General features: G+C 38.8%; 1 protein-coding gene and 1 long non-coding RNA gene across 2 annotated transcripts in view; both read right to left on the minus strand.

Annotated features, from left to right (window-relative positions):
• Positions 1-15,619, minus strand: part of LOC143020701 (arrestin domain-containing protein 3-like) — a 44,204-nt gene extending 28,585 nt beyond the window's left edge. The window contains exons 1-3 of the mRNA XM_076177354.1: positions 15,580-15,619; positions 4,291-4,419; positions 3,600-3,719 (exon numbers count right to left, since the gene is read on the minus strand). Coding sequence (XP_076033469.1) covers positions 3,600-3,719; positions 4,291-4,402 — 232 coding nt within the window. The 5' untranslated portion in view covers positions 4,403-4,419; positions 15,580-15,619. The remainder of the gene's footprint in view (positions 1-3,599; positions 3,720-4,290; positions 4,420-15,579) is intronic.
• LOC143020579 (uncharacterized) lies at positions 10,364-11,349 on the minus strand. The gene is made up of 3 exons (XR_012965907.1): positions 11,180-11,349; positions 10,939-11,046; positions 10,364-10,443 (listed from the first exon to the last, which is right to left on the minus strand). It is a non-coding gene; the product is annotated as an uncharacterized LOC143020579 (long non-coding RNA).
• Positions 15,620-25,081: the final 9,462 nt, after the last annotated feature.

The following is a 25,081-nucleotide window of genomic DNA, read 5'->3' on the forward strand; positions in this document are numbered from 1 at the left end:
GGTGTAACATACGATACATCCATGTCTTTCAAACAACACATCACAAACATAAAAAACAAATGCACACCTAGACTTAACGCACTTAAGTCAATCACTGGAACGACATTTGGACAAAACAAAGAAACTAATATAACAATATACAAACAATGCATACACTCAGTGATGAATTATGCGAGTCCTGCTTGGGCTCCTAATCTCAGTGAGACACACCACAACACCCTTCAAATCATACAAAACAAAACCCTAAAAACAATTACAGGCTGCACAAATACAACACCTACAGACCATTTACACCATGAAACAAAAGTCCTCAAAGTCAAGGACCACCTCGACATGAGAGGCACACAAACACTTGCTGCAGCCACCACAAACACATCACACCTGCTACACTACATAGCAGAACACCCACACACACCAAGAAACATTAAAACAACACCCAAAGACCTTTATTACGCACAAATTCTCTCTTCTCTTCCTCCACAACCACCAAATACCAGCCTACAGAAACATATTCATAATCATATCACTCACCGCTCCATTAACACACTGAAAGACAACACACTGCTGCATGCCAGACCCCCTGATATCCACCCTTCTGAATCCTCTCTCCCACGAAAGGACAGAGTCCACCTGGCCAGACTGCGGTGCGGCCACCACCCAGCACTTCTAAGCTACCAGAAGAGGCTGGATGACCGCATTGTGAACAGCTGCCCAGGATGTAACACTTCACCCCATACCATACAACACATAATGGAAGACTGCATTATACACAATCATGCACGCAAACAACACAACATACACTCTATAAAGGATTTGTGGGAAAACCCAGTTTCGGCTGTGGCATTCCTTGGGGAGACAGGACTGCTCGGACAGACAGTCTAGGGAACGACAACAACAACAACCAGTATATATTTTCCATTTTTCAGGTCTTCTGTCTTTCTTCCATTTTATCCAAGCTTTATCCCTTTTGTCTTTTAACTCCCTACATCTTTTGTTGTACCAACACTTTACATATCCTTTTTCTTGTTTTTGTCTTGGAACATACTTTTCCACTCCTTTATAAATTTTTGTCAATTTTTTCCATTTCTCTTCTACTGTTGTTTCCTCCTTGCGTATCCTTTCCCAGTCTGCTTTTTTGAATAATTCTCCTATTTTATCAAAATTTGTTTTTCCAAACATCAATCTTACCTTTCTATATTGTTCATTTTTTCCATGTATTTTTCCTTATTTAGTTCCAGTTCTACTAATATGTGGTCACTTTTACTTATTAGTGTCTTATATTCAATCTTGTCCACTATTTCAGGTTCTGATGTGAATATTTGGTCCAGTCTCGATGGTTCTTCCTCATTTCTATACCTAGTATTCTCATGTATCAACACGGACAAATCCAAGCTCTCTTTCTCCACCAACACCTCGACTTGACACACAACAAGAGACGTTGGATCGCCCACGGCATCGTGTCAAACAACCGGCATGGATGGCAAATTTTATTACCACACCCTCACATTAGATATATGCGTGTATACCTGTGTTTGTATACACATATGTGGGTATTCGTGTGTGTAAGCGTACATGTGTTTGTATTTACGTATGCATTTTGTACAACTACAGTATTTTTTCCCTTCGTTCATCTTATACCCTGTAAGATACCGTGATTAAATTTATGTTCCTTTATGTTTATATTCGTGAGTTTGTTCCTGCAGTCTGATACTACACTATCCATATATTATGAATACCATGTACTGTACATGTATTATCTTGGGGGGAGATGTAGGATATGTACAATATGTTGGGCCGACATATCGGCAACGCGCAAGCCGTACTCGGCGCTGCTGCGCATGATCGAGCCCAGTACACTGTAGACCATGTTATAATAAAGTCTATTATACAACTTCTCTGTTTCTAATCCAATAATTATATGCACCATGTCATACACTGTTGGGTGGTAATGGACCTTTCAATTTTGTCTATGCAATTCCCATTATGTCAGGTTATTTTTCCTTCAGGTAATCATTCAGTTCATTCAAGCCTATATTTGTGAAAGATACTTTTAATTTTTTGTTCCCTTCATCCTGTTTTCTGTTTCCCTTCTGTTTTTCTCTGCTATGAACCATTTCCTCACTTTCATATCCACTACTCTCCAATAGAATTTCTCTTTGACTCTGTTCTGTTCTCATGTCTTTCCTTAGCTTCTATTCTTTTTGTTTTCCCTTCCTCTCTTTCCTCTTTATTCATCTCTTTTTATCCATACATAGTAATACTAATCACTTTTTGCTAGTTTTCTGTTTTCTATAGCATATTCTCTGCTATCGTTTGTGACCTGAATTTAACCTTAATTGGTCTGGTCTTGTCTATATTGTATTTCCCCATTCTATATATATTTCTTCAATTTCTTTCCCTATTTCTTGTTCATCTTCTTGAACTATTTTTAATACCTTGTTTACTTTTCCTTTACTCTTGTAGTCCTATTTGGATTATGCTTCGCTTCCATTCCTAATATAATTATATATTTTTTTTTTTTTGCTAAATCTCTTACTATATTCTCCTTCTCTCTCATCACTTTAATAACTGTGTCCTTAGTTTGTTCTTTCATCTGTTGTTTCACTATATTTCTAAATTCAATTTTGTTATTCTCTTGGACTTTTTCCAAACACCTCTTTTGCTATAGACTCTTTATTCTCTTTATTATTCTGCTTTAATTCCTCATTCTCATCTTTTACTTCTCTTATGTGTCTTTTCAATTCTTCTATTTCTTTTGTTAGGTTTTGATTTTCCTTCTTTAGTTCTTCCAGTTTATCAACTCTTTGAGTAATTAGTGCTAGTTGGCTAAACCTAACCTCCCATGTTTTGTTCATTTTTGTTAGTTTCTCCTCTAGACTTACTAGTTGGGGGCAGTTGTCATCTCCTCCCTCATTAAATCCATAGAGGTAATTATCTCCTCTTTCCATTCAGCTGCTATTGTCTATATTCCTACTTTTGATACCTCTGTTCACCTGTTCAAACTTGTCTGTGTCATCTGCACACTTTTTGTTTACATCCCTTCTGATGTCCAAGGTCCGTTCTTCCCCTTCCCCATTTTCTTTCATTCTCCTCGATAATGCCTCCCCTTCTCCTTTTTCTTCAACTGCTCACTACACCACGAGCTTTCCCCTTCCCTACTAATACAACACATGTATTCCCTTGTCGCTGAAATCCACGAAAATTGTGTTTTTTTCTGGAGTTCCAGTCTTCGCTGTCAATCTGACTCTGTGTGTGTGTATATTTACCTAAAAGTAGTATACAGGAAAGCAATGCTCATTCAGTCTTCTCTCCTATTCTCTAATTTTCTTACATACCTAGACTCAAATTCATGTATGGTTCCAACTTAATCTATATCTTTGACTTCCAATTATCATATTTAGATTTGAACTCAAGTATTGTTCCAGCTTGGACTCTATCACCTAGTAAGCTATTCCACACATTCATACATCTTATTGGAAAACTACATTTCTTCACATCCTTTTGACATGTGGTCTTTCTTAATTTACTTCCATGTGTGTATGTGTGTGATAATTAAATACAACCAAAGCTTTATTAGGTCACAATGCCTAAAGTCTTACCATCCCCCCAGACATAGTACTCGGTGTGGTAATACCATTCATTGGATTCGTAAGTGTTGGTGCTGCCAAAATTATCAGTCCAGCGTACTGTGCTGTACCCGCTAAAATTCACCTTCACACCTGTAAAAGAATCAATTTCTCAAAACAAATGCTCATAAAGTTTCAAGCTGGGACACTCTCAGGTAGAAAATGATCATCAGCCCCTTGTTTGGGATACCCATATCAACAACTGTTGCCTCAAATGTCAATGACTAGAATACCATGACCTCACAATGGCTGGTAATGGTCCTTGGGCCTTCTCATAAATTTCTGGCCCCAACTTTCACCTCATTAGTCCACATTAAAAAACTGGCATTGGCATTTTCTCATTCTAGGCAAAGTTTGAAGACAACAGCAAATCAATAACACCAACTGGACTGTCATATTCATAAATAATAGAGTAACCTTTTACAAAGCCCTTTCTTTTAATCAATCAATCACTCCATTAACCTTGATCTATTTTGCAGAAGACTCGCAGCCTTCAGGTAACCAGCAATAACCATTTCTACTAAACATAAAAGGGAAAATTCAAACAACCTACAAGTTCTCCAATAAAACTGAGAGTACAGTACACAGTTTTAGTATTGGTGCATACAATATTCATACTAAACTATTATGGCTAAAAAAGAAAGAAAGAAAAAAAAAAACTTACCACGACAATTCTTTGGAGAGGTATTACTCAGTTCAATCCTCCCAGTGATGGTTTGTCCAGGAAAGTACACAACATCAGGATAATCCAAAATGATCCTTATGAAATTTTGCATTGTTCAGCTGAAAATAACTATCAAATACATATACAGTATGTTTTAAAAATATGGGAAAGCAGTAGGACTCAATATGGATGGAGAGATAATTACAAAGCAGGGAAAGGTAGTGAATGACTAATTAGTATGGATGTGTTGAATATACCAAGAGTAGAAGAATATTTGAGTACCATAAGAAATTGTATAATGCCAACTTATAAGTGTAAAGGTTGCAAACTTGAGTATACAATAGCAGAAGGCACAACTGTGTCAGTATGTTACAGGCAGTTAAAACTACAATTTGTTATTATCTATACTTGGTGAAAAAACAGCAAATGATTTAATGACTAAAAACTAGATTCCACGCTGTTTCAAAAGCTTACATGGCAGATTTTGCTTTTTTTATTTCACTCAAATATCTATTTCCTGTGGTAACTCGCAGGCCTAGCTAGCTCATTTATACTAGCTTTTGTTGTTCTTGAATTTTAATTGTGTGCAAGTGTTTTCATTTGTAATCATTCTAATTTGTGACATATGAAGGTTCTTCCCTATAATGGGATGTCTTATCTACACGAATGTACAATTATTTAGCAACATTACTTATACAGTATATAAAAAACTCATTTTTTTCTGTACTTAATCTTTAAATGAGATGGTTTCAATATCAATTCATTCCATCTAAGCATACTAAAAATGTGATGAAAGTCCTCTACTTTAATAAAAGACTAAACTACTGGTGTCATCTATTTTTCACCTTTACTTTCTTTTAGTATTTTTACTCCTTTAAACCCATCTGCACCCCTTAAGTGAAAAAATAAATAAATAAAATAAATAAACTCATTTTATTAAATTAAACTTGGGCCTGAACAAAAAAGTAAAATAATACTATTCTGCACAGCACATCTCTCTGTAGTCATATACAATAACTATTTCATAACCCCTTGATTTGAACCTCTTCAATACGAGTCAAATTCTCGTGCACAGCATCACACTACTTGCATTATAAGATATAAAAACGCTGCTGTATTTCTCGTTCTCTTTTACTATGAGTAATAACAAACACAGAAAATGTGATCAAACCAGTCCACTTGATTTGAGGGTCACTCAACTACAACTACAAAATAAATACAATCAATGCCAGCATCCTTGTATACCCATTCACCTCATGACACCTATGTAGTTGTCATTGCATCAAAGAGGTTAACCTTGAGTAATGTGTTTTAATTTTTCAATCATCTCACCCAAGATATCAAATGTGTCCTGAATACATATTATGCATCATCACAACATTTACACGTTTGATTAATCTACTTACTTTTCTTTTTTTATGAAACAGACCTTGTGCTGTATACCTAGTAGATGCAACATCTCTTGATTATTCCATAGCTTTTGATATGAACTGTTTATGTCACCAGCTGAATGCAGTACAAGGGGTGTCACTGGTTGTCAGCCCTCTTTAGATTTAAAGATGGAGTAAATACAGATAAAGATGACAAAAGAGTTTTTGGACTCAGTCTAAAAACCAAATATCAGCCCCTTGTGGATGAATCTCCAAATGGAAGTGAAAAACTTATCAAGGTTTGAAGATGGGCACTAAGGAGAGGACTCTGCTGACCCTATCATAGGACCACTTTGTGCTGGTACCTGTCAATGGTCCCTGTGCAGTCTGTGATTTCAAAAATGGGAAGGCAGAAGTACTAAGCAAACAATATACAAAGGTATTTACTAGAGAGGATATGTCCACTTTCCCAGCATTCACATACAAGGAACCCCAGTCGGAATTAAGAGTTACACTAACAATGGAGAGAGTGATGAGCAAGTTCAAATCACTCAGAGTGGAGAAATCATCAGATCCAGACCAGATACATCCATGAGTTCTTCAAGAACTAAGTGAGTGCTTGACAACTCCCCTGTTTATTCTTTTTCAAGTAAGTCTCAAAAATGAAGAAATACCAGAACAATAGAAGCTCACAACCATGACACTTATCTACAAGAAAAGAGACAAATCAAACCCAGCTAATCACAGACCAGTTTCACTGACATCAGGACATAACAAGCCATCTGAAAGCAAACAATCTTCTTTCTGCACAACAGCATGGTTTTACAACAGGAAAATCCACTGTGACCAACTTACTTGAGGCAACTGATATCTGGACTGAAGCTTTGAGCCACAACTTGCCAGTCAGTGTTATATTTTTATGCCAAAGCATTTGATACAGTCCCTCATGAGCACCTACTAGCACAACTACACACATTTGTCATTCAAGGTAGTGTACTCTCCCAGATTAGAGGATTTCTTATCAGTAGAAAGCAGAGTGATGGTCAATGGTGTGATGTCTGAGTGGTCTGAGGTGAGAAGTGGAGTGCCCCAGGGCTCAATGCTGGGATCACTCCTCCTTAGCATATTTGTTGCTGATGTATCACACCTTTTAGACAACTTCATATTGATGTTTGCTGATGATACTAAGATCTACAAAATTATTGAAGAACATGACTCTATTGGACGTCTGCAAGATGATACTAGTCTCCTCCTCACCCTCCTCCCTCCTTCGTATCCTTCTCTTTCCGATCTTATATCCTTCTCTTTCTTATCCTTCCGATTTAATTCCCGAACTTTTAACCATCCTGACTTTAATGCTCATCATGGTAAAGGCAGAAAGGATAAACCTGGCACAGAGAAGAAATCTTAAATGACTTGTTTAAATCCCTGAGTGGGGCCAAAGTGTTGTTGCAAGTACACGTGTTTAAGTGGTTATTGTTAATGAGTTTGTGATCGGTGCCGTGAATAGTGTATACTCGTGAAATTTTACGACATGGCGCCAGGGATGACCGGTATGCTTTTAGCCTTGCTGGGAGCGGTCTTGCTGATTAACGTAGCTGCAAGTGATCAACCTTCATACGTTGCAGTGGGCATTCCTGGTTACCCTCCACTCCTCTCTAACATTGAGGTGAGAGACAGAAGCTCTAGGATATCTTTTAACCACCATACTCTGTGTCAGTTCCTTCCCCCGCCTACCTCAACAACAGAAGTCAGAAAGTGGCGTCGGATTCGATTAGCTAAACAAAAGGGAAGTTCTCATATAACACCGAAGAAGAAAAATCAACACTTCCAAGCTTCTGGTGTCCTATGCCCTCCTTCTCTGTGGTGATATACATCCCTGTCCTGGCCCAACTGCAACGAGAGTCCCAAAACACCCATGTGTAAGCTGTCTAAAAGGAGTGCATCGCAATAGCAGAGCCATCAGCTGCAAATCATGTGGGGAATGGACTCACATCAAGTGTTGTGGAATTTCTCTCGAAACCTACAATGCAGCCTTGGTGAATGAGGACATTCTCTACTTCACTTGCAATGGGTGTACACTCAATGAACTACCAGGAGCCCCCTTGTCCGATGATGAGGTTGACCCTTCACCTGTTAACCCCGATCACTGTGCCTCGCCCCAGTCAACACCCGGGGGCGATTTCAACTGCTTCAACAAGCGGGGCCTCCACTTCGTGCACTTGAATGCCAGAAGCCTTCTACCTAAGATAGACGAGTTCCGTCTACTTGCGCGGCGGACCAGGGCAGCAGTCATCGGTGTCACCGAAACTTGGCTAGACAGTACCATCTCCGACTCGGAAATTGCGATTCCGGGTTATAGTGTTGTGCGTAATGATAGAAAGAGGACCGGAGGAGGGGTATGTCAATTCTTAAACAACGATTTAGCATTCAACCCCCGTACAGACCTTATGAGTAACGATGGGCTCGAAGCTGTGTGGGTAGATATATTGTTACCTAAATCGCATCTCATCTTATGTGGGGTCTGTTACAGACCACCGAAACAGATATCCTTCTATAGCGCATTAGAATCTACCTGTTTCAATCGGGTCAATATGCCTGACCAAGAAACTATTATCCTAGGTGATTTTAATACGAATCTGGCAAGTACAAATAACAACCTCATTAAGGCATTGAGAGACTTGCTAATATCTCATGGCCTGACACAACTGATCGACGTGCCTACTAGAATAACAGGCACATCCAGGTCCATCATAGATCTTATCCTGGTCTCCGATTGTAACAAAATAACGCAGGCTGGTGCTTGTGATTATGGTCTTAGTGACTACAGGCTCATATATTGTACTAGGAAAGCTAGGAATACGATTTTCAACAAGCACAACACAGTGAAGCTTCGTTCCATGAAGCATTACTCACGAGAACATTTTGTAGATGAACTGGATAGGACAGACTGGTCGCCAGTTCTAAATTGTACCGATGTTTATAAGGCTTGGTCTAATTTTAAGTACACATTTCTTACTATTATAGACAGAGTAGCGCCTCTCAAAGAGATACGAATAAAACAGAGGACGGAGCCTTGGATGACTAACAAAGTACTGGGCTTAATTAGAGATAGAGACAGATTTATTGCCAGATTTAGGAAAAGTGGAAATCAGGAGGACTATAATGGCTTTCTGTACTATAGGAATCAGGTGAAATATTGGAAGGAAAAAGACAAAGCTGATTATTGTACTAAGATGGTGCACCAGAACAAACACGATCCTAGGAAGCTTTGGCAAACACTAAAGACCCTAGAAGTTCACACAAAGCCTAGTAACAAAGTAGACAGGATAGGACTCATGATAAACGGCGAACTTAACTCTGATAGGAACACCATAGCCAACCACTTCAACACCTTTTTCACAACCATAGCCACAAAACTAGTTAAATCCCTCCCAATGGGTTCTGGGAAGTTTGGGCTGGGGTACGTTCAGGAGTACTACAATGACAAGTCCACAAAGTGTTTCCAATTACATAAGACCACTCAAAAAGAAGTGTTTAAATTATTGGCTAGCTTAAGTGCCAATAAGGCTACAGGGTTAGGTGACATTCCTGCGAGGTTTGTTAAGGATGGAGCCACAATTATTACTCCCCCAATAACCCACATAATAAATTTGTCCATAGGTTCAGGATTTATCCCAAGCGACATGAAAAGGGCTCGGGTGACACCTCTGTATGAGAAAAACGCAAAACCTGAGGCAGGTAACTACAGGCCTGTTTCAATTCTAGGTATTATTTCCAAGGTGTTGGAACGTATTGTATACAATCAGTTAGATACCTACCTCAGGGAACGTAATCTACTATACGGTATGCATTCTGGGTTTAGAACGAATTACTCAACGGACACCAGCTTAATATACCTTTACGATCTGATAAAACACGAATACGACAGAGGTAATTACACGGGTTTAGTCATGTTAGATCTACAAAAGGCATTTGATACAGTGGACCATATTTTATTAAAAAAACTTCAGGCATTAGGAGTGGCGAATATTGGCTGGTTCAAGTCCTACCTTACAGGTCGCAAACAACTAGTACAGGTAAATGAAGCCTGCTCAGATGACAGAGAGATAACTTGTGGTGTGCCACAAGGTTCAATTCTAGGACCACTACTGCTCCTGGTCTATATTAACGACACGCCAGGTGCGGTGAACTGTAAGTTACTGCTATTTGCAGATGACTCCGCTCTAATTGTCTCAGGTAAGGACCCAGTTGAAGTAGAAGAGAAACTGAGTGTCGAACTGTCATCGGTCCAGGAGTGGCTCATAGATAATAGGCTGTCTTTACACCTCGGCAAAACGGAAAGTATTGTCTTCGCATCAAAACCCAACCTCAGGAAACACAGCAATGTACAGGTCAGATGTGGGGTTAATGTCTTGGAGTCAAAACAAGAGGTAACCTATCTTGGAATACCCTTAGATCAGTCCCTCTCAGGGAATGCCATAACGGAAAAGATTGTATCCAAGTGTTCTCATAAAGTCAAATTTTTGTACAGAAAAGCCAGAAATTTTGATCTGGAAACAAAGAAGCTTCTAGTCTCAGACTTGTTACAACATCACTTTGATTACGCTTGTAGCTCTTGGTACAGTAGTTTGAGCAGAAAAAAAACCAGTCCTGGCTACAGGTTACACAAAATAAGATAATTAGATTCATACTAAATTTACCTCAACGTAGTCATATTGGTATTGAAGAATTTAGCAGAGTAGGATTGTTACCTGTAAAATATCGTGTCCAGCAGCTGAAACTAAACCAGGTTTACAATGTCGTTCATAGTTCTGCTCCCTCATATGTGAGCTGTAATTTTACATTATCGGCTGAGAACCGAACCAGGAACAGTCAAGTCTCTTATTGTACCTCATGCAGGTCCCTTCACCAAAAACAGTTTTCACTTCACAGGTGCTCAACTATGGAACTCTTTACCTGTGTCAATTAAGAAGTCAAATAGCAAGGTTACCTTCAAGAAAAAAGTAAAGGGTTACTATGTGTCCCAGCTATGGACAGAGAACAGCCTTGATTTTGTGTACTATTAGCTTAGTGAGGGTTACCGGATTCCATGAGTAATACCATCCAAATCTGCGTTCACTCATAACTGTTCTGACCTCCCCCCCCTTTTTTGTTCTTCAGAAGTTTAGTTTAGTATAACAATGATTGATGTTTACAAATTGGTTTCCAACTTTGTCTTGCCAGTCATAATATGGTATATGTCTCAGGTAGGGTCCGACAACAATTATGAGCTGACCTTTTTCCGCGTTCTCCTTGTTGTTTTACTCATTCGAGTACTGGTCCCCTGGTGCTTCAGGTTATAATGTACTACTCCCATGTGCTCATACTAACTGCCCACTCCGTCCTGAGATTCAGGTTAAATGTTAGATTTAATTAATAGGTGACCCTAGCTGCAGTGTAGCATTCACTATAACTGCATGTTGCTACAGATGTAAAATATTGTAGTATTAATGGTACTACTCTGATATAGTACTCACTCATACATGTTGATACAGCTGTAGAATAATGCAGAATATCATTAATGGTACTACTCTGATATAGTACTCACTCATACTGTTTTGTTACAGTTTAACATTATTTTGTTGTTCCTTTGCTTAATGCAATGTTCCTTTTCATGATGGTGCTCAAATTTTTGGTCTCAATATTCCTATGTGTACAAACATTTTAGTAATATTAGCAAAACTATAACGATGTTTATGTGTCATATGTGTTCCGACAGGTATTACTCATGATTGTCTTTGGTCCCCTTAACCCCCTACGTATGTTGTCAGTGAGACTTAGTGTAGAATAATAATCTGATGAGGACCACAATGGAAATAAGCGTACATGCTTTTTGTGTTATCCTCGCAATTTGCATTTATTATTCCGAACTAAAGTAAAGCAAAAGGTAAAGGAGGCAAAGAGGAGAGCAGATGTGAAATGGGGTAGGAGTATGACAGAAAATTTTGAAAGTAATAAAAAGATGTTTTGGAAAGAAATTAAGAGAGGAAGAGGAGGCGAATCAAGTAGGGAAGAAAAGGTAAAAGGTACAGATGGAGAGATGATAATGGAAGAGATGACAGTAAGGGGAAGATGGGCAGAATATTTTAGGGAGTTGCTAAATGTGAAGGAGGATAGGGAAGGAAAGATAGCTGCAGTGGGAAATGCGAAGAAAATGAGAGTGATGAGTGAGGAGAATGGAGGAGAAATAAGGAAGGATGAGGTGAAGGCAGCTGTAAAGATGATGAAAGCAGGTAAGGCACCTGGTCTGGATGGATGCCATGCAGAATGTCTGAAAAAGGGAGGTTCAGTGATGGTGGACTGGTTGGTGAGGTTATTTAATGTTTGCTGGAGAGAGGGTAGAGTACCGGAGGACTGGAAAAGTGCCTGTATAGTTCCTCTTTACAAGGGAAAAGGGGACAAGTGTGAATGTAGTAGTTTCAGAGGGATTAGCCTGTTAAGTGTAGTAGGGAAGGCTTATGGGAGGATCTTAATTGAGAGGATTAGGAGAGGAACAGAAGGAGTAATTGGTGAGGAACAGTGTGGATTTAGGACAGGTAGAGGTTGTGTAGATCAGATCTTTGTGGTAAGACAGATATGTGAGAAAGCTATAGGAAAGGGGAAGGATGTTTTTTGGGCTTTTATGGATCTGGAAAAGGCTTATGATAGGGTAGACAGAAAGGCACTGTGGGAGGTTATGCAGATTTATGGGATAGGAAGAAAGCTTTTGGGAGCTGTCAAGAGTTTTTATGAGAGTGGTAGAGCATGTGTCAGGATTAGAAATGGAGAGAGTGAGTGGTTTGAAGTAAAGGTGGGACTTCGTCAAGGATGCGTTATGTCGCCCTGGCTCTTCAACTTGTACATGGATTGGGTGGTGCGAGAGGTGAATGCAAGGGTAGTGGGTCAGGGATTGGAGATGGTTAAAGAAAATGGAGAAAAGTGGGAGGTGAGCCAGCTGTTGTTTGCGGACGACACTGCGCTTGTGGCAGGGTCAGAGGAGGGATTGAGGAAGCTGGTGGCAGAGTTTGGGAGAGTATGTGATAGAAGAAAGCTAAAGATAAATGTGGGTAAAAGTAAGGTGATGAGATGTACAAGGGGTGAAAGTGGCAGTAGACTGGAAGTGAACATTAAGGGAGAGCGACTGGAGGAAGTGGATAGTTTTAGATACTTGGGTGCAAATGTGGCAGGAAAAGGTGGGGTGAAGGTGGCGGTAGAATGTAGATTGAGAGAAGCGAGTAAATGCCTTGGTGGTTTAAAGAGTGTAATGAGGAATAGACATTTGGGAATGGATGCGAAGAGGAGACTGTATGAAGGAGTGATTGTGCCAACAGCACTGTATGGGGCAGAAACGTGGAACATAAGAGAAGAAGAGAGAAGGAGTTTGAATGTGTTTGAGATGAGGTGTCTGAGAAGTATGGTGGGGGGTTACTAGGCTGGATAGAGTGAGAAATGAGGAGGTGAGGAGGAGAACAGGGGTGAAAAAGGATTTGGGAGATAGGGTTGATGAAAGAATATTAGGATGGTTTGGACACATGGAAAGAATGAGTGAGGAAAGACTAGTAAAAGAGGTATGGAAGGCAGATGTGGAGGGAGTGAACATGAGGGGACGTCCTAGGATGAGGTGGATGGATGGGGTGAAGGGGGCTTTGGGGAAGAGGGGAATGTCTGTTGAGGAAGGAAGGGAGAAGACGGAAGACAGAGGTGAGTGGAGAATGGTTGTATATGGATGATGTTGTGACTGCATGAGGAGGAATTTTGCGGGGGGGTGTTGGGTGGGGTAGTATGTGTGAGTAAATTTTGACGCAGCCCGAAGGGATTTCTCCCCGTCCTCGCCTTATATGCAAAGGGGGACGGAGAGGGGGGGTCGCCGATTAAATGAAGCGGCCTTGCTGTGGATGTACTGTGTCTTGCGACACTGCTTCTGACCCAGGGCGGTGGGCAGGGTGCAGGGATGACCCGTCATCCAGGAGGTGCTCATATGAGAGGGAGGGTGGGAGGGGTGTGGAGTGTATTTAGGGATGAAATGGGTGGGAGTGTTTTTATGCCTTTCCCTTTTTGGCTACCTCCCTTGGAAGGGGGAAAAAGCCTTGGTATATGTATGTATGTATGTATTCTTACAATTATTTGCACTTCATGTATATTGATTCATTGTCAAATAAAGTCTATCTATCTATCTATCTATATTGAGAAACTCCAATCCTGGGCACATAAAATGCAAAAGCTTTTCCACCCAGAGAAATGTAAAGTAATGCACCTTGGATCAAATAAACCTCAATGCTCCTACACAATGACCATGGTCAACAACACACTGCATCAACTGAAGATTACAGAAGTACAGTAGAAAAGGACCTAGGAGTAGTGGTGGACCAGCAGGCGCAGCTGAAATTCACCAACCACATACAAGCACAAGTTAACGAGGCTAACAAAGTACTAAAGTACTTGGGGTAATGAGGCACACATTCACAGCTATGGAGAAGATTGCATTCCTGCATTTGTATAAAAGTCTAGTTCAGCCCCACTTGGAATATGCTTCCACTGTATGGAGTCCAAGATCGAAAAGCGACAAAGATACATTGGAACAAATTCAGAGACATGCCCTAAGATTGGTCAACAGACTGTCTCCCCTCTCATTCAGAAAAACTCGCAAACCTTCAGCTGCTCACTGCATTTTCGATGACAATAGGGCTTTAGATTTTTTGTGAAAACACGGGGTTCCGCCGTCGTCTGTTAATTGCCCGAGGCACAATAATAATTGTGCTGATTGTACCATAATAATAATTATACCGTAAATATTATTTATAAATATTATTTATAAATTATACCATAATAATAATTGTACCATAAATGATTATAATAATATTATAATCAGGCCGTCAGCATCCGTGACGACGACACAAAAGATCTAACAAGACCATGATTCAGTGATACAAATGTTGTCTCTGTACTGGGAGTGGCGGTCAAGTAGAACAAAATGACGTGATGTAGTAATGGTCAGGGGCAAATGATATCAAGGCGAGTTCATTCATCCAAAGAGAGAAAAAAAAAAAAAATAGGTTCTACACAAACTGCGTAATGAGCGACTAGAGTACATTTTCTATGGAAGTTAAAAATACACATATAATAACAATCAAACTGTAACCATTATGACCGATAGTGCATACGAATTTTCAGTATTTTGTGCGGAGAATGACAAAATTTGCCCATCCAATCGAACATTCCGCTGATTCCTCCACGCTTACTTCTGTCGGCTGCAGTGGATAATAAATATTCGAACAGTCCTTGTCACAATTTTGTACCGTTATCTGTTTACAACATTAATATATAACACAACCATTGTTTCTGATGCTTCTTAATGTATATTTTTACATAATAAAAACTCACTTTAGGGCAAACAAGAAAACTGAAAGATTCCCACCCATATATGATGACATACATTTTATTGATTAGAAATTATTTAACGTTGTTCCTCGTTTCCGGCAATGTGATACTAGTAAAAAAAAATCTTTCGGCAAATTCAATACCAATAAAGTAAAACAAAAATAAACCTGGAATTGATCACGGCCTCTCACTATATTTATCGGATTGCCAAAAATCCTTTCGGCATGCACATGTTGGTAAATAGTGCATAATTGTTGTTATGGCTTAAAATAGTATAAACGAGTTCAATAACACTCCTTAATTGACATACTAGATATAAATTTTCAGCAACTTAAATAGTGCATAATTGTTGTTAGTTCAATAACACTCCTTTATTGACATACTAGATATAAATTTTCACCAACTTAAATAGTGCATAATTGTTGTTATCTTATGGCTAAAAATCTTAAAATAGTATAAACGAGTTCAATAACTTTCCTTAATTTACATTAATACTAGAGATAAATTTTTAGCAACTTACAAGCCCAAGAACGAACGCACTACAACGTCTCAGCTCTTCTCCCAGATTAGTTACGGTTAACGCCCGTCTGACCCCCACAGGATGTTAAAAATTTCCTTGCTTGGCAACTGTGTTAGTTCAAATATCACTAACTGTATACACACTGACGAACGAACATAACATTACGTGTCTTCTACTGGCAAAAGTATATAAAACATTATAATTTTATGGAATAACTTAAGCAGATTGTCATGTAACATCATCAGTTGCAAGGAATTTTGATATGAGGTCCTGGGATCAACGGCCGAATTTATTATTTAAGTAAACTGTATTACATTGTGTCATCAATGGCTGAATTGTTTCATTAAGTGAATCTTACTATTACTGTAGCTATTATCGTTATAATGAAAATAACTGTTTATATATAAGGGGAAGATGGGCAGAATATTTTAGGGAACTGTTGAATGTAGAGGAAGATAGGGAGGGAATGGTGATAGCAGTGGGAGGCGCAAAGAAAATAACAGTGATGGGTGAGGAAAATGAGGGAAAATTAAGAAAAGATGAGGTGGAAGTAGCGATTAAAATGATGAGAGCAGGTAAGGCACCTGGGTTAGATGGGTGTCATTCGGAGTGTCTGAAGAAGGGAGGTAAAGTAATAGTAGACTGGTTAGTGAGGTTATTTAATGTGTGTCTAAGGGAGGGTAGAGTACCAGAGGACTGGAGGAGTGCATGTATAGTTCCGCTTTTCAAAGGAAAAGGGAAAAAGTGTGAATGTAGTAGTTTCAGAGGGATCAGTTTGTTGAGTGTAGTTGGGAAGGCGTATGGGAGGGTTATAACCGAGAGAATTAGGAGAGGACCAGAGAAAGTAATTGGTGAGGAGCAGTGTGGGTTTAGGAGAGGTAGGGGCTGTGTGGATCAGATTTTTGTGATAAGACAGATTTGTGAGAAAGCTTTAGGAAATGGTAAGGATGTCTTTTGGGCCTTTATGGATTTGTAAAAGGCTTATGATAGGGTAAACAGGTATTGGGGGAAAGCTGTTAAGAGCAGTCAAGAGTCTTTATGAGAGTAGTAGAGCCTGTGTTAGAATCAGAAATGGAGAGAGTGAATGGTTTGAGGTAAAGGAGGGACTACATCAGGGATGTGTCATGTCGCCATGGCTGTTCAATGTGTATATGGATGGGGTGGTACGGGAGGTAAATGCAAGAGAAATGGGCAGGGGACTGGAGTTGGTTGCGGAAAATGGAGAAAAGTGTGAGGCAAGTCAGTTGTTGTTTGCCGATGACACTGCACTTGTGGCAGGGTCAGAGGAGGCATTAGGAGAGTTAGTGACTGAGTTTGGGAGGGTGTGTGATAGAAGAAAGTTGAAGGTGAATGTGGGTAAAAGTAAAGTGATGAGGTGTACAAGAGGAAAGGATGGTGGAGAGTTGGAAGTAAGTCTTAAAGGGGAGAGGCTGGAGGAAGTGGATAGTTTTAGGTACTTGGGGTCATATGTGGCTGCAAAGGGAGGAGTAGAGGTAGAGGTAAGCTGTAGATTGAGAGAAGCAAACAGATGCCTTGGGGGATTTAAAAAAGTAATGAGAAATAGACATTTGGGAATTATGCAAAGAGGAGATTGTATGAAGGGGTGATTGTGCCGACAGTGCTGTGTGGGGCAGAGACATGGAATTTGAAAGAGGCAGAGAGGAAAAGTTTAAATGTGTTTGAGATAAAATGTCTGAGAAGTATGGTGAGGGTTACAAGGCTGGATAGAGTGAGAAACGAGGAAGTGAGAAGGAGAGCTGGGGTGGAAAAGGAGTTGGCTGAGAAGGCTGATGAAAGATTATTAGAATGGTTTGGACACATGGAAAGAATGGTGAAATGGGTATGGAAGGCAGAGATGGAGGGAGTGAATTTGAGAGGACGACCGAGGATGAGATGGATGGATGGGGTGACAGGGGCGTTGAGCAAGAGGGGAATGCCTGTGGAGCAGGGAAGGGAGGTGGCAGAAGATAAAATGAGTGGAGAAGGGCTGTGTATAGATGATACTGTGATGAAAAGAAAGGGAAGGGATGGGAGGATGGGGGGGGGGGGGTTTGGGGAGTGGGAAAGTGTGAATGATACTTTGACGCAGCCCGAAGGGACTTCTCCCCGTCCTCCGTTTTCTATGTGAGGGGACGGAGAGAGAGGGGTCGCCAATTAAGTGAAGCAGCCTTGCTGTGGATGTTCTGTGTCCTGGATTGCTTCTGACCCAGGGTGGTGGGCGGGATGCAGGGATGACCCGTCGTCCACGAGGAGCTAAGATGTGAGGGTGGAAGGGATGATGGGTGGGAGTGGGTTTATGCCTTTTGACTTGGCTACCTCCCTGATAAGGGGGAAAAAGCCTTTTGTATATAGATAGAATTATGGTTATGGGTTAAAGTATAAATATCTGGTACACTTAGGCCTAATTTGCAATTGTCTTTATACCATAATCAGTTTTGAATTAGATTAAAATGGTTCGTGATTTTCTTTACTCTGATTTCTACTTTTCATTGCTTCACTTGTAGGCCTATTGTATTCACTAGTAACCATGATCAGTAGCCTGTTTCTATTTCGTATACAGTATTTCAAACCACCAAATTTCTTAGATAAATGTATGATTTTCATATTCTGAGGTAGCTTTATCATAATCTAGCATATTTCTATTAAAGGAAAATGTGATAAAACTACCGAAAATGAAGGAAAAGAAAATTCACTGGGAGACACTGCTTCAGGCAGAATCTACAGCTGTTTGTTTACATTAGTTAGTACTAGTAGCACATAATGCCGTCACATGGTGGCAGCACGAATTGATGTTTATTTATGTTGAAGTAAAAGCATTGCAGTATAGTACAAAATATTATATATATATATATATATATATATATATATATATATATATACACACATATATATATACATATATATATACACATATACATATATATATATATATACATATACATATACAGTATATATATAGTTTCACTCTCCTTACAGGAAACAACTACAAATACATGACCACAAACACTTTTACCCAGACTGACAACGATAGCTTGTCAGTATTATGTATTTTTTTTTTTTTTTTTATTATTATTGATGGATTGTTTTTTGTTTCCATCTGGAGAGACCACTTAGTGCATATACACTGCACACACTCACTATTGCCTCCAAAAATAAAAGCAAAACCATACAAAAACTGCTAAATTGTGTAACTGGTAAAACCAAACAGGGAAACTATGTTAAAAAAAAATAATTCTATTGGACTTAGGGAGTCGGAGTCGGATAAAAAATTCCGACTCCGACTCCTAGTACTCTTAGAAATTCGACTCCGACTCCGCAGCCCTGGTTTTGACATTTCATGGATTTCAACCATAAACAGATAAAGTTAGAAAAAGAAGAGAAAGCCACGATGATATATCTCAGGAAATACATCGTTCCACCTACTTTAAAATGATACGCCTATTCCTATGGTTGGCAGCAAATGCATCGATAATCATATCCCTGTCTCTTTGGGAATTGATGTTTAATATTCCAAGATTACTGGTACATTTGTCACCGCTACTGTTACACAAGTAGGTTTTCAGTTGCTTTAGGCACGAAAAGCTTCTTTCACATGATGCCGAGTTAACTGGAAGAGTAACACTAATACGCACTAGCTTATACAAATCTATGAATGCATCTTTGTACGGTTGGAGCATGATGGCAAGTTGCATAGGTGTGTCCACTTCCATTCCCTGCTCCTGCTTTCAGGCAATCAACCTTCTTAGTTGGTGCAGCTCTACAGATAGATGTTTGTCCTCCACCCCGTAATTTGCAGCCATTCCTGATAGCTTTTCCTTGTTCAAAAAGGTTGGATGATTGGGGTTGAGGGCAGATACTCCAATAAGTACCTGACATGCATCGCCGGAAAACCTTCTTCTCAACTCACTGAGAAACTTGTCTATCACGGAGTAGCAAATCCGTCTCTTGGTAACATCAGAGTCATTCGAATCATCTTGTCCTATGCCAGATGTTATGACAAACTCATCCAAGTATCGTGGGGCTGCCCTTTGCCTCTGACGTGCAAGTTGTCTGCGAATCCCTACAGTCTGGCACAATTCTTCAGCATGATTTCGTAGTTACTCCCAGCTCTCTTCGTTTCTCATCTCTGTGAGACTAGACGTCACTGCTTCAACCAAATCAACTGCTGAGGCAAGCTGGAGATCAGGGGACTGGATTTGATCTGACAAGGTTTTCGTCAAATGCAGCAAACTCTCCATGAAGACCCGATTCGTCACAAAATGGTGATCCAGAAGGGTAATGATCGACCTTGCTCCACTGGCCCTGTCCACATTTCCCCCTTCCATTAAATGTTTTAGGGTTGCAACGATGGCAGGCAAGGTCCTCTTAACAGCTTGGCAGGCTGAGTGTTGGCATGCCCATCTGGTGTCCGATAACCGTTTGAGTTCTATATGTGGTCTTTCTGGGTTCAGCACATTTTGGAATTTTAGAAATTCCTGATGCACCACCGACGAGGAGAAAAAGTTGTACAGTGATTGGATTGTGACGAAAAACTCATAGATTGACCTTATATTGTTTACACAGTCAACTAAAACGTGGTTTAGCCTATGAGCATAGCAGTGGATGTATACAGCCTGTGAAACATCTCTTCTGAATCTTTCTTGGACCCCATTGGTGCGAACCGACATAACTGCCGCTCCATCATAGCACTGACCGACACAGGTACTTTTCTTTCCCTTTCTCTCTCTCTTTCTTCTTTTTTAATTTTGTTTTATCATTTTTTTATATCTATCAATCACCGTCCATGACGTCACGTCGCATGCGCCAAAGAAAATAAGCCCGAAGACGAACGACAAACGATTAACCTAAATTTCAAAATTAACTCATTCTTTCTCCTTCTTTCTCTCTTTTCTTCGTTTTCTCTTTTTTTTTTATCTACCAATCTCTGCCCAAGACGTCACAGCGCATGCGCAAAAGACAGCAAACCCAAAGACGACCAACGATTAACCTAAAATTCAAAATAAATTCTTTCTCCTTCTTTTCTTTCTCTCTTTATCTCTTTTCTTTGTTATTTAATTTTAATTTCGTTGTTTAATTTTCTTCTTTTTTATCTCTTTTTATCTACCAACCTCTGCTCATGACCAGGGCTGCGGAGTCGGATGGTATAATGTCCGACTCCGACTCCGACTCCTTTGATTCCTCCAACTCCGACTCCTTTGATTCCTCCGACTCCGACTCCTTAACTCCTTGACCCCTATGATGTGGAAATCTATTCTGCAGATCCATATACCAGCCTCCCACACCTATTCAGCAAGCATTTTATATTTTTCATGTATATTATTTTTTACGTGAAACATTCACTTGTATGATGAATATGCTCACACATACACTCAACCAGCTTTATATATGCACACAAGCACGTATATTCGTATATACATATATATATTAAATATATAATGGTATTATTTATGCTCATGATCATCTACCAGCTTATTAGCACTTTCAGATCTGTCATGGCAGAGTTGCCACTTCAAGCTAGATATTTTCTTTTTCCTTTGTGCCCCTCCCCTCCCCCCCAAAAAAAATCATCTGTTATTTCATTTGTCCAATCTCATAAACCTTCTATCACAATATTAGGAAAAAAATGTGACAAATCATGATGAGGAAAGGTTAATGGAGAATGCCCTACTTAGTACTTACTGCAGAATTAATTTCACCATGTTATCATAAAAACCAGGAATCAGTTCAGGAAAGAGAGAGACAACCTTCCCCTGTGCACACTGTCCATATCTGCTGTTGTTCCTCCCCTTTTCAGTCATCATCAAATGCTGTGACATATGCTCTAATGTCATTCCTATCTGGCCTCTGAGACTGGTCAAAGTTTATCTCAGGGCACTTCCGTTGACTTTTACATACATGAAGACGTACGTGCATGGTGCATACGTAGTGGATATATGATGGGTGGGAGTGGGTTTATGCCTTTTGACTTGGCTACCTCCCTGATAAGGGGGAAAAAGCCTTTTGTATATAGATAGAATTATGGTTATGAGTTAAAGCATAAATATCTGGTACACTTAGGCCTAATTTGCAATTGTCTTTATACCATAATCAGTTTTGAATTAGATTAAAATGGTTCGTGATTTTCTTTACTCTGATTTCTATTTTTCATTGCTTCACTTGTAGGCCTATTGTATTCACTAGTAACCATGATCAGTAGCCTGTTTCTTTTTCGTATATTTCAAACCACTAAATTTCTTTGATAAATGTATGATTTTCATATTCTGAAGTAGCTTTATCATAATCTAGCATATTTCTATTAAAGGAAAATGCGATAAAACTACCGAAAATGAAGGAAAAGTAAATTCACTGGGAGACACTGCTTCAGGCAGAATCTGCAGCTGTTTGTTTACATTAGTTAGTACTAGTAGCACACAATGCCGTCACATGGTGGCAGCACGAATTGATGTTTATTTATGTTGAAGTAAAAGCATTGCAGTATAGTACAAAATAATATATATATATATATATATATATATATATATATATATATATATATATATTCACTCTCCTTACAGGAAACAACTACAAATATATGACCACAAACACTTTTACCCAGACTGACAACGATAGCTTGTCAGTATTGTGTATTTTTATTATTATTATTGATAGATTGTATTTTGTTTCCATCTGGAGAGACCACTTAGTGTACATATACACTGCACACACTCACTATTGCCTCCAAAAATAAAAGCAAAACCATACAAAAACTGTTAAATTGTGCAACTGGTAAAACCAAACAGGGAAACCATTTAAAAAAAAAAAATTCTATTGGACTTAAGGAGTCGGAGTCAGATAAAAAAAAATCCGACTCCGACTCCGACTCCTAGTACTCTTAGAAATCCGACTCCGACTCCGACTCCAGCTAAAACCTCCGACTCCGACTCCGACTCCGCAGCCCTGCTCATGACGTCACGGCGCATGCACAAAAGACGAAGACGACCAACGATTAATTCTTTCAAAATTAATTCTTTGTTTTCTTTTCTTTCTCTCTTTTCTTTGCTATTTAATTTTATGTTTTATCTTTTTTATCTATCAATCTATTCGTTATTTTCTTTTTTCTTTTTTTTTATCTACCAATCTCTACCCATGACGTCACGACGCATGCACAAAAGACATCAAACCTGAAGACGACGAACGATCCTAAAATTCAGAATTAATTATTTTTCCTTTCTCTCTCTCTCTATCTCTCTTTTCTTTTTTAATTTTATGTTTTATATATTTTTTTATTTATCAATCGCCGTCCATGACGTCACGTCGCATGCGCAAAAGAAAAACAACAACCCGAAGACGGACAACAAACAGTTAACTAAAATTCAAGATTAACTCATTATTTTTCCTTCGTTCTTTCTCTCTTTTCTTCGTTTTCTTCTTCTCTTTTTTCTTTTTTTATCTACCAATCTCTGCCCATGACGTCACGGCGCATGCGCAAAAGACAACAAACCCGGAAACGACCAACGATTGATCTAACATTCAAAATTAATTATTTTTTCTTTTCTTTCTCTCTTTATCTCTTTTCTTTGTGATTTAATTCTAAATTCGTTGTTTAATTTTTTTTCTTTTATCCCTTTTTTATCTACCAATATCTGTCCATGACGTCACGGCGCATGCGGAAATGACTACAAACTCGAAGACAACTAACGATTAATTCTCTCAAAATTAATTCATTGTTTTCTTTTCTTTCTCTCCTTTCTTTGTTATTGAATTATTCGTTATCTAATTTTCTTGTTTATCTTTTTTTTTTATCTACCAATGCACAAAAGACAACAAACCCGAAGATGACTAACGATCCTAAAATTCAAAATCAATTATTTCTCCTTCTTTTCTTTCTCTTTCTTTCTCTCTCTTTAATTTTATGTTTTATCGTTTTTTTTTATCTATCAATCGCCGTCCATGACGTCACGTCGCATGCACAAAAGAAAACAACAAATCCGAAGACGGACGACAAACGATTAACCTAAATTTCAAAATTAACTCATTCGTTCTCCTTCTTTCTTTTTCTTTCTCTCTTTTCTTCGTTTTCTCTCTCTCTTTTTTTTTATCTACCAATCTCTGCCCATGACGTCACGGCGCATTCACAAAAGACAACCCGAAGACGACCAACGATTAACCTAAAATTCAAAATTAATTCCTTCTCCTTCTTTTCTTTCACTCTTTTTCTCTTTCCTTTGTTATTTAATTTTAAATTCGTTTTGATTTTTTTTATCTCTTTTTTTATCTACCAATCTCTGCCCATGACGTCACGGCGCATGCGCAAATGACAACAAACTCGTTTCTTTCTCTCTTTTCTTTATCTAATTTCATTTTTTATCTTTTTTATCTATGAGTTTATTTGTTATTTAATATTTTGTTTATCTTTTTTATCTACCAATCTCTGCCCATGACGTCACGGCGCATGCGGAAAACCTGAAGACGACTAACGATCCTAAAATTCAGAATTAATTATTTCTCCTTCGTTTCTTTCTCTTTATCTCTCTCACTCTGTCTTTTCCTTTTTTAATTATATATTTCATAATTTTTTTATCTATCAATCGCCGTCCATGATGTCACGTCGCATGCGCAAAAGAAAACAACAACAAACCCGAAGACAGACGACAAACGATTAACCCAAAATTCAAAATTAACCCATTCTTTCTCCTTCTTTCGGTCTCTCTTTCTCTCTTTTCTTTTTTCTTTTTGTTTTATCTACCATGACGTCACGGCGCATGCACAAAAGACAAACCCGAAGACGACCAACGAATAACCTCCTTCTTTTCTTTCTCTCTTTTCTTTGTTATTTAATTTCAAACTCGTTGTTTAATTTTCTTCTTTTTATATCTTATTTTATCTACCAATCTCTGCCCATGGCGTCACGGCGCATGCGCAAAGACAACAAAATCGAAGACAACCAACGATTGATGCTTTCAAAGATAATTCTTTGTTTTTTTCTCTTTTCTTTGTTATTTAATTCTATGTTTTATCGTTTTTATCTATCAATGTATTCGTTATCTAATTTTTTAAATATATTTTTTTATCTACCTATCTCTCCCCATGACGTCACGGCGCATGCACAAAAGACAACAAATTTGAAGACAAACGATCCTAAAATTCAAAATCAATTATTTTTCATTCTTTTCTTTCTCTTTCTCTTTTCTTTTTTAATTTTATGTTTTATAATTTTTTATCTATCAATCGCTGTCCATGACATCACGTCGCATGCGCAAAAGAAAACAACAACAAACACGAAGACGGACGACAAACGATTAACCCAATTTTCAAAAATTAACTCATTCGTTCTCCTTCTTTCTTTCTCTCTTTTCTTCGTTTTCTCTTCTTTTCTTATTTTCTTTTGTTTTATCTACCAGTCTCTGCCCATGACGTCATGGCGCATGTGCAAAAGACAACAAACCCGAAGACGACCAACGATTAACCTAAGATTCAAAATTAATTCTTTCTCCTTCTTTTCTTTCTCTCTTCATCTCTTTTC

This window comes from Oratosquilla oratoria, chromosome 40 (assembly GCF_046742065.1).
Source record: "Oratosquilla oratoria isolate Oo_2021 chromosome 40, ASM4674206v1, whole genome shotgun sequence".
NCBI lineage: Eukaryota > Metazoa > Arthropoda > Malacostraca > Stomatopoda > Squillidae > Oratosquilla > Oratosquilla oratoria.